We start from the raw sequence: 11,350 nt of genomic DNA, 5'->3' as shown, positions 1-11,350 counted from the left end.
TTGTTTTGAACGTTCAAATAGGCAAAGCCTATTCGTCTTACTTTTCAACCCCTACATCTTTCAGGTAGAATGTAATTTGAATTTTCCGGAAACTATGAAGAAGAAAAAAGACCTCTTACTAATTAATCTGTCAAACGGCATGATATTTAACTTTAATTGAGAATGGAAGATCAGTAATTAATATTAATATTAATTTAACTAGTTCTAATAGTCGTACGATGTACGGTAGTTATATGGATTGTATCATAAAGAAATACAAATATGCCTCATAGGCTCATACATGATTTGTAAATAGGAAATAAATTGTGATTAAAGTAAACCGATGATCGAAAATAAGTTATAATAAACATTGATAAATATAATATATATTTAGTTAAAGTTTTGGATTTACATTAAATTTTTACAATCACATCAAAATCGGAACTTGTAAGCATAGTGAATGACGAATAACCTTGCAATTTCGGATCATAAACTACAATTTTTGAAATATTCATGCTAATAACTTATTATAAGTAATATAATAGATAGGAGATTAAAAATTAAGAAAGAAAAAGAGACAATTTAATTATTGAGAAAACGATCAATCAAATATAATTATAATGTATTTTGTATCTTTAAGTCAACAGTTAGAGTTTAATTATAAATCTAATAAAGAAATTGAATACATTATAGAATTGAATATATACTATTAAAAAAACTAATTTATAATAAAAATAAATTAATTAAAAAGACACGTGTCGATCAAGGATTACGTCACATGTCATTTCAAAATTTCCTCAATCCTGTTTTATTTTAATACATTAGATATATTAAATTATTAAATTTATTGTAAAAAAATAAGATTGGTGATGAAAATCTATATTTATGGTAATAATGAATAAATATAATTTTTAATATAAGAGACATAATTATATTAGGAATCTATATTTATATATCAATTTAATAAATAAAAGTTTTAGTTGTATATAAAATCTAAAATCTAAAAAATATATAAATAAAGATTTAAGCTGACACGTGTCGTTTAAGAAACACGTCACATGTCGATCAAAAGATGCATCAACCCTATTTTAGTTTATTGGTAGATATGGAGTAATATATTTGTAGTTAAAATACCAATCCCGTTTTGCTAACTACAAATTCTTTTCCAAGTCAAAAAGTTAAGATATTGATTAAGATAGAAGAAAACAATTTAATATTTCATTAAGAGTCAAATCTTGTATGTTATAGTAGATGATTTATTGATTTTGAGTATCTCCATTTTTATATTTTTGACTAGTACTCATCACTATAAATTGCCATGCGTTCTTCTCTTTTGTACCCCAACTTTGATATATATCTCTCCCCCTCTCTCAAAACAAGAAACCTGATCAGGATCCCAATTATGGGTATTGTTTTATGGGCTTGTTTACTTGTAATTGTGTATCTGTTCATCAAGATTTCCTATCAAACTCTTGATTCTTACTTGCTAACACCCACACGTATCAAGAACATCATGGCACGGCAAGGAATCCATGGTCCCAAACCACGATTCCTAATCGGAAACCTCTTGGACATCGCATCTCTCGTCTCCAAATCAACGTCCTTGGACATGCTTTACATTGATCATGATATCGTTCCACGCCTCTTACCACACTTCATCCTTTGGTCCAAAATTTACGGTACCTATACATACCCTCTTATATATATTGAATTCTAATATATCTACCGATCGAAACATTCCAAATTGAAGTCCTTAATTTGAGTTAAACAAAATAAAATAACTGCCTTGTTCATGAAAAATAAAAATCACTTTCATGTAATGCTTACCATATAAAAATATATATATATATGTATATATACTTTCCATTAATACAATAATTCATGACGTTTAAATTTCTTTGTCGTGAATTACGGGACATATTGTCTAGACTCATTAAGTTTCATGTCCATCAAAAACATATAACGTATATATTACACAAGTATTTCATGCACATGTAAAACCTATACATGAGAAGAAGAAAAAAAAAAAAAAAAAAAAAAAGATAAATATGAATAAATATGTCACATATATATATTGATTAATTATGAAGAGATAAGATATGATTTATTTATAAGGAATGAGTAATGGAATTATAGGTAGGATAGATGCACCATAATGTATATATCATGATCCGACAATAACAACTTATTTGGTTTTTGCCATGATGAATTGTAGGAAAAAGGTTTATATATTGGAACGGGACGGAGCCACGGATGTGCTTGACGGAGACTGACTTGATTAAAGAGCTTTTAGTAAAGCATAGCACTATATCTGGCAAATCATGGCTTCAACAACAAGGTTGTAAGCATTTTATTGGCCGCGGCCTTTTAATGGCCAATGGCAATGACTGGCAACATCAGCGTCACATCGTTGCACCTGCATTCATGCGAGACAAGCTCAAGGTACAAATATATATACGCATACGTACATAAGGGTGAGGGTGAGTTATTTATATTACAAGCATTTAAAAAAGTATAAAAAGTATAAGGTTTTTCCCCCTTCTTTCTTCGTTCCATCTCCAACCACCACCACCACCATGATCATCTCCGACCACCACCATGATCCTCCGGCAACGGCGACTATCTCCGGCGAGACTTACACTTGTGTAAGTTAACGTTAACTTTTCGGCGAGAATTAAGTTCGTTTTCAGGTGGATACGGTACGGGCCAGAGGCCCTCATCCGTTATAATTAAGCTGACCGTCAAGGGACGCATATGGGAATCATATGGATTTGATGGACGGTGATCCAAGAGATGGTAACGGTTTGCTACGGTACGGGCGAAACCCTTGCTGCCGGCGCCGTGGTTGGGGTTGTCGGAGATGATGGTGGCTGGTGGTGGTTGTCTCGCGAAGGAAAAAACCTAGAAATTTTAAACCCTAAAATGCTAAAAAAGTTGTACTTACACATGTGTAAGTCTCGCCGGAGATAGTCGTCGGAGGATCATGCTGGTGGTCGGAGAAGATCATGGTAGTGGTGGTGGTGGTCGGAGATGGAAGGAAGAAAGAGGAAAAACTTTGTACTTTTTGTACCTTTTTAAGTGTTTGTACTATAATTATCTTTCCCCTACGTACATATATGTATACATATATATGTTTTGTTGTGTATTTTTAATAGTATTTCTTAAAATTTTGGTAATTTACAGAGTTACGCTAGTTACATGTTGGAATGTACTAAGGAAATGATTGAATCATTGGAAAAACAAGTTTTAAGAGGACAAGTTGAGTTCGAGATTGGAGAATACATGGCTCAACTCACGGCTGACATTATTTCTCGAACCGAATTTGATACTAGTTGTGAAAAGGGGAAACAAATATTTCATTTGTTAACGAATTTACAACAATTGTGTGCTCAAGCTAGTCGACACTTATGCTTTCCCGGTAGCCGGTATGATTAGTATTAATTCTCTCCCCTTTATATTTATCGTTAGACCGAAGTTATAAATGGGCAAAAACTAATATAAGTTTACCTTTTATGAAGATTTCTTCCAAGTAAATATAATAGAGAGATAAAGTCGCTAAAAATGGAAGTCGAGAGATTGTTGATGGAGATCATACAAAGTAGAACAGATTGTGTTGAAATTGGTCGGAGTAGTTCGTATGGGAATGATTTGTTAGGAATGTTGCTCAATGAAATGCAGAAGAAACGAGTTGGGAATGGATTTGGCTTAAATTTGCAAGTGATTATGGATGAATGCAAAACGTTTTTCTTTGCCGGACACGAGACTACCGCATTGTTACTCACATGGACAATTATGTTACTAGCCAACAACACGTCTTGGCAAGACAAGGTTCGAGCTGAGGTTCGACAAGTCTGTAACGGTGGTTACCCCTCGTTCGAACATCTCTCCAAGCTCTCACTGGTACGCAATAATTTATTTTATAATTTATACCAACTAAGAGGGTGTTTGAGAAGATTAAAATAATCTGATTATTGTGTTTGCATATCGCAAATAATAATAAAAAGTATTTAAAAAAAAATCTAAAATAAAACATATAAAAAAAAATCTACGATTTAAAAAAAAATAGATTGGGATATGCTTCACAAATTCTATTTTGCAAATATAATCACAAACAACCCTAAATAATAGTATTGGGTCAACAAAATTACTTGCATTACATCTAACTAATTGATATTGTCGCAAGATAATTGTCATATCTCTAAAGATTTTCTCCTAATGAAAAGAAAAAAAAAAACAACAAAGCTACGACATTCATTTTATAAACTATATGTTTATGATTAGAGGGGATCAACGAACTATACATTATATATTTTTGAAACTTAATTTCCACATTCAAATTAATGTAATAATTTTTTTGTCAACGAAATCTTTTGCATAAATTCTTATTATCTCTATTTATTTGATAAAAAGTTGACCTTTGAGTCAACTTGTATTAACTAACTTGAAAAATTCTTTGATAATAATAGTTTTCTTGTATTAACCACTTAATCATTATCAACTATTCATGATACCAACCATGAAAATATATATATATATGATGGGTTATTTATAGTACAAGCATTTAAAAAAGTACAAAAAGTACATGTCTAAGTTAACTTACACATGTTTGTTCCTTTCATCTCCGACCACCACCACAACCACCATGATCATCTCCGACCACCACCATGATTCTCCGGCGACGGCAACCATCTCCGGCGAGACTTACACATGTGTAACTACAACTTACACATGTGTAAGTTAACTTTCCGGCGAGAATCAGGTTCGTTTTCGGGTGGATACGGTACGGGCCAGAGGCCCTCATCCGTTCGAAGCTGACCGTCAAGGGACGCATATGGGAATCGTATGGATTTAATGGGCGGCGACCCAAGAGATGGTGACGGTTTGCTACGGTACGGGCGAAGCCCTTGATGCCGGCGTCGGCGCCGTGGTTAGGGTGGTTGGAGATGATGGTGGCTGGTGGTGATTGTCTCGCGAAGGAAAAAACCTAGAAATTTTAGACCCTAGAATGCTAAAAAAAAAAAGTTGTACTTACACATGTGTAAGTTAGTTACACATGTGTAACTCTCGCCGGAGATGGTCGCTGTCACCGGAGGATCATGGTGGTGGTCGGAGATGATCATGGTGGTGGTGGTGGTGGTCGGAGATGGAAGGAAGAAGGAAGAAAAAGGAGGAAATACCTTGTACTTTTTTAAACCCTTGTACTAAAAATAACTTTCCTCTAAATATATATATATATATATATATATATATATAGGACCCTTATTTTCGAAAACCTATTTTTTTTATATAAACCGTAAGAACTCCTAAATTTCATATTGTATCACATGTTTTTTTTGTTCATTCACATGTGAAACGTCATAAAAACTCATGTTGTAGAAGAATTTTTTTTTCAAAACCTTATATATAGCCGTTTATCACATATAAACAAAAAACATGATCAAATTCATTCACTAGTTCACAAAAATCTATTTTGATGATTTCTTGAAAAAGTTTCTTCTACAACATACATTTTTATATTATTTCAAGTGTGAATGAACAAAAAAAAATGTGAACAAATACATATTTTAAGAGTTCTCATGGTTTCTTACAAAAAAATTGGTTCTCAAAATAAAAAAACTCTACATATATATATATATATATATTAAAGGATGATAATATAAAGGGGGTGTTTGGTTCAAAGGGAGTAATGGGAAAGGGAATAGGAAAGGGAATATAAATGGAATACTATCATTATACACTATTCTCTCTCTGATAATACTCTTTATATCACAGACCCTTTATCACACCCACTAACCCACACACCTCACTCCCCCTCTCTCTCTCTCTCCCCCTCTCTCTCTAATAATATACTGTAATTACCACCGCCCACCGGAATTATCTCCGGCCACGACCATTGAACATAGTGGCTTCTCACTCTAATAATACACTTCAAACTACCACCACCCACCGAAATTATCTCCGGCCACCATTGAACACGGTGGTTTCTCACCATAATACTACAATCGAGTTGTCGAAGGTGGTCCCTAAGGTGGTTGTGGTGTTTCTTCGGGGTGTTAAGGATGGGTGGTGGTGGCTGTCGGAAGTGATGGATGTAGTCGGAGGTGTTAAGAAGGATGGGGGGTGGCGGCTGTTGGAAGTGATGGCGGTGTGATAGCGGATGGTGGCTGTCAGGAGTGAAGGCGGATGGCGGCTGTCAAAGGTGATGGCGGATGGTGGTTGTCGGGAGTGATGGCGTATGGCGGCCGTCGAAGGTGATGGAAGATGGCGGCTGTCGGAGGTGATGTTGGATGACGGTTGTTGGGGTGATGTGGGGTGATTCGGGTAGAGAAAGGATAGAAGGGGAGATTTGTGAGGATTGATTACCTTATCCCTCAAATTATTGGGTAATGCTCCATTACTTACTCTTAGGTATTGATTATATTTCCTTACCCCTACCAAGCATTGGTATTCATTACCTTTGTCATTTCCTACCCTTAAAAAAACCCCAACAAGGCACCCCCAAAGTTGTTGAATACCTAAGCTTAAGTGTGAAAAACTCATATATTATTTTTTTTTATCTTTAAAATTCACGGGGGCTGAAGCATTTATTCATTAATAAAAAAAATATTAAAAAATTTATATGTGAGGGTACTACACCTAAGTTTAGGAGACGGACAACCTTATATTCACTTTACTGCATTCGTATATTATAAAGTTCATGGGAGGCCATGATTTATTTAAAATACAAAAACATATTATAATATTTAAATGTGAGGGGTTCCACATCTAAGCTTAGATGAGGAACAACCCTATATTTTTTTTTCTCGATGTGAATATAAGGCTGTTAGGTACCTAAGCTTAGGTATGGAACACTCATATATTATTTTTTAATCCATAAAGTTCGTGGGAGACCAATCATTTATTCATTAATCAAAATATATTAAAAAATTTGTAAGTGAGAGGTTTCACACCTAAGATTAGGTGTCGGACAGTCTTATATTCACTTTTCCCATATATATATATATATATATATATATATATATATATATATATATACCTTGAAACGAATCGACCCAAAATAAGAGACATTTTTTTTTATTAATCTTAAAAAAATCGGGACTTGACCACTTCACTTTGAACCAAATTTTGGATAACTCAAGCCTTGTTCCATCTTTAAAGAACCTTACCATTAGAAAGTAGACTCCAACACGTTTTTGTGAATAACTCGAAAATTAAAAACGGAGTTACGGTTTGAAAGTTACAATCGTTTCAAAATTTGAGTTTTATACTGAACGAGAAAAAGTTGCATCACACCCCCAAAAGTTGCGGCACAACTTTCAAGTCAGGGAATGCGTCACACCCTCCAAAAGTTGCGACGCAACTTTGCACCTGACAGCAAGAACTTCATTTTTGACACTCCAAATGACTTGCAACTCAATCATTTGATTTCCAACTTTCAAAACAGTTTACTAACATCCAAAATGACCCAAAAACACTGGATACAACATCAAATGAGTTACCAACCTTTACTTGAACATATCCATAGTTTACCAAACCAAATGGGTCACTTGTCCGAATTACCCAAGTTGTCAAAGCATCCATTTGACACAATGTCAACTCAAACTTACAAATTCAGAATCACAAGACTCAAAATGGTGACATTACATCACTTTCATACAAAAGAACACAAAAAGTACCAAGAGCCATATGAGGTGGGATGAACTAGGTTTCTAACAAGCACCATTCTTCCAAGAATGGTCAAAATACCTTCAAAGTCCTAGCAACTTCAATATGTCAACAATATGAATAGTCTATGTGCATTCATTTGAATTGTAAGAACCATGAGAACCTTTTAATTATAACTTGGTGTTCATATATGAATAGTCTATGTGAATTCATGCATATATGAACATGTCAAGTTAAAACTAATATTATTTATGTTCATATATGAATTGTTCTCAAAGGAACCTTACCCCCCCCCTCTCTCTCTCTCTATATATATATATATATATATATATATTAGGGAAGTGAAGGTGGTGGTGTTATGTACCCAAATTGAGTGAAATCTCTCTCACATGCTAATTTTTAAACCATAAAATACATAGGGGACCAATTTATTTATTCATTATATATTAAATATTAAAAAATTAGTATGTGAGAGAGATTTCACCCAAATTGGGTGCATAACAACACCACCTTTACTTTTTCTTATATATATATATATATGGGAAAAGTGAGTGTAAGGTTGTCACACACCTAACTTAGGTGAAAAACCCATCACATAATATATCTTAATATTTTTTTATGATTAATAAATGATGGGGCCCCCATGAAATTTATGGAATAAAAAAAAAAAAATGAGAGGGGTTTTTCACCCAACTTGTCTGTGAGACAACCCCACCTTCACTTTCTTATATATATTTTGTATGTTCACGGTAAAATTTAACTTTACTTGGTCAACATTGAGTTGGTTAACGTGAACTATTTAGATACCGATTAAAGGTTCGAATCTGTTTTAGTGCATTCGTGTATTATAAAGTTAGAGGCATCGTAATTATTGAATTAAAATCAAGATTGAAGATTTGAAAATTAGTTTTGAAGCTTGACTTCATAAAGTTGGAGATCAACTTTAATGGATTTCTCGGAAAAAGCCTCGTTGGAGGCTTCTGGTTATTGCCAAAGGCACACGGGTAAAAACGTCTCATCAATATATACTTTTAGCTATAAACTATTAAAATAAATGTCTATAATATAACTAAAAGAGTAAGTTGGGGGTACATTTGACACTCATAATCCTTCTCCTTTATCCTAATAGTCTCTTCTTATTAATTCTCTATTTTTTTAATATTTATTTATAAAAAATGGCCGACCCATAATAAAAAAATCTTATAAAAAATCTTTATTATTATTATCTATATATATATCAACTAGAAAAAACTCTCACATATTCTCAATCCTAAGAAAAAATCTACGTTGAGTTGAGTTTTTTTTTTAACAACAAAAAATAAGACCACATATATATACTCTACACTTTTTGTTTCTCTTTTTATTTAAACAAAGTTGGAAAAAAAAAGGTAAACTGGAATCAATATTTATATGGAGTTAATTTTCATATGTCCTTTCTTTAGCTTATTAATTAAGTTGTGATATTGGTCATACACTTTTTGTTTCTCTTTTATTTAACTAATGTTGGGGAAAAAAATGGTAAACATGAATCAATATTTATATGGAGTTAATTTTCATATGTTTCTTCTTTAGCTTTCGTATTGATTAAGTTGTGATATTGGTCATACACTTTTCGTTTCTCTTTTTATTTAACTAAAGTTGAGGGAAAAAGGTAAGCTGGAATCAATATTTATATGGAGTTAATTTTCATATGTTTCTCCTTTAGATTTCGTATTGATTAAGTTGTGATATTGGTCATACACTTTTTGTTTCTCTTTTTATTTAACTAAAGTTGGGGGAAAAAAAGGTAAACTGAAATCAATATTTATATCGAGTTAATTTTCATATGTATCTTCTTTAACTTTCGTATTCATTAAGTTGTGATATTGGTCGTACACTTTTTGTTTCACAATTATTATAAGATTTATATATTTTTAGACTACCCGTCCAATGGACGGGTTTGGGCACTATTATTATAATATCCGATGATTAAAGGCAAATCGATATTTAGATAGAAAAAGACAGATTATATTTTGATATAAAAAAGTAAGAAAATTTTAATGATGTGACGTATATAAGATGGCTTTAATAAATCAGACTTAATTATTATAATACTCCAACAAGACTATATTTCATTAAAATATAATCCTTTAATTTAGTGCTTTTCCCAATTCTAGTTTACCTTTTATTATCTCGTGAATCTTAAGTTATTTCGGCAATCGGAACAATGGATTTAGTTTTAGTTATTCGAAAATGATAGTTTGACTTGTATAAGTTTGGACTCCAATATAGTTTGATTGGATTGAACGTTTTCACTGAAAATTATTATGATTTAAATATACTCAAGATTCTCATGCATTGTTGTCTGGTTAAATGTTAATAGGTTTATATATATCTAATTTAGTTATACTAGTCCTAACTAAAATATTCCTAATTTCCAATTGTTTGGTAGACTAGTTCAATTAGATATTCAAGTAATGAATCAATAAAAATTTTAAAAAATAGAAAGTCTACATTATTATTTTATTTATTTATTTTTTTTTTTTTTTTTTTTTAGTTTTTGATTTTTGAATTGATTAAAATTCGTATGTATATGCAGTTAAATATGGTGATAAACGAATCCTTGAGATTATATCCTCCAGCAACTGTTCTTCCCCGAATGGTGTTTGAAGATATCACACTTGGTGACCTCCATATTCCAAAAGGATTGTCAATATGGATACCGGTCCTCGCAATACACCATAGCGAAGAGATATGGGGTAAAGATGCAAACGAATTCAACCCTGATCGATTTGCCTCTAAGACATTCTCTCAAGGACGACATTTTATGCCGTTTGCAGCCGGCCCTCGCAATTGTGTTGGCCAATCGTTTGCTTTGATGGAAGCTAAGATCATTTTGGCCATGTTAATATCTAAATTTAATTTTACAATATCGGATAACTATAGACACGCACCAATTATTGTGCTAACTATAAAACCTAAATACGGGGTTCAAGTGTGTTTGAAGCCCTTAATAGAATGAGGGAGAGAGTTGTTCTAATTTTGCTGATTGGGATTGAGCAATTTTGGGTATTTTGCGGTTTTGAAATTCAAAAATACTTATACACTTTTTCTTAGTTAGTCTTTTTGGAGGATATAGATATATTTTCTTAGCTTTCCCCATAGGTCTTCTCCCATTTTTAACTTTTCAAACTTTGATTTACTTTACATTTTTCAATATTTGAAATACCTAATAATATTTTTATTAATTATTATTTATACTTTCCTTTAAGTCAAACTTTTATTCTTATAAAATTACCTTATTTACTTATCAATTTAATTTTTTATAACTGATGTTTGTATAATTTCTAATTATGAAAAGTAATAATAAAATTTTTAACTCATTGGAAGATTATCTTTTATAATTTTATGGATACCTTGTATCAATACTTACATAAGTATTTACTTCGAAATTAATGTTGTCACAAGACCTTGCAAGTTGCCTATTGTCATTGTCGCATCACACGAGTACTAATTTAATACTATTTAATACATTTTTCTAAATACAGTTTTACTTTTAACTTAACCATTTGTTTTTAATTATTTCCATTCGTCTTTTTATATTAATAACGTTTGTAATACATACTAAATTAATTTCATCATCGTTACGTCTTAGCTGATATTAATATATAACATTTAAAGTATTAATATAGTTATTATTTATATTTTTATACGACATCGTATCATT

The 11,350-nt window shown here is 32.0% G+C and overlaps 1 protein-coding gene across 1 annotated transcript; it reads left to right on the top strand.

The window, feature by feature from the left end:
• Nucleotides 1-1,356: 1,356 nt before the first annotated feature.
• LOC122580217 (cytokinin hydroxylase) lies at nt 1,357-10,696 on the top strand. The gene is made up of 5 exons (XM_043752493.1): nt 1,357-1,658; nt 2,195-2,421; nt 3,163-3,404; nt 3,498-3,879; nt 10,223-10,696. The coding sequence occupies exons 1-5, from the start codon at nt 1,382-1,384 to the stop codon at nt 10,643-10,645; spliced, it is 1,551 nt and encodes a 516-aa protein (XP_043608428.1). The 5' UTR covers nt 1,357-1,381; the 3' UTR covers nt 10,646-10,696.
• The last annotated feature ends 654 nt before the right edge of the window (nt 10,697-11,350 follow it).

This window comes from Erigeron canadensis, chromosome 8 (genome assembly GCF_010389155.1).
Source record: "Erigeron canadensis isolate Cc75 chromosome 8, C_canadensis_v1, whole genome shotgun sequence".
In the NCBI taxonomy this organism is placed as follows: Eukaryota; Viridiplantae; Streptophyta; class Magnoliopsida; order Asterales; family Asteraceae; genus Erigeron; species Erigeron canadensis.
The sequence above is the reverse complement of the archived record's forward strand: the minus strand, read 5'-3'. Positions and strand labels throughout refer to the sequence as shown.

Excerpts from the sequence above, each read along its gene's own strand:
- LOC122580217 (XM_043752493.1), top strand. The coding sequence starts at position 1,382 with ATGGGTATTGTTTTATGGGCTTGTTTACTTGTAATTGTGTATCTGTTC. Across the intron at positions 1,659-2,194 it reads CCTTTGGTCCAAAATTTACG|GAAAAAGGTTTATATATTGG; the intron begins GTACCTATACAT and ends GATGAATTGTAG. Across the intron at positions 3,405-3,497 it reads TTATGCTTTCCCGGTAGCCG|ATTTCTTCCAAGTAAATATA; the intron begins GTATGATTAGTA and ends CCTTTTATGAAG.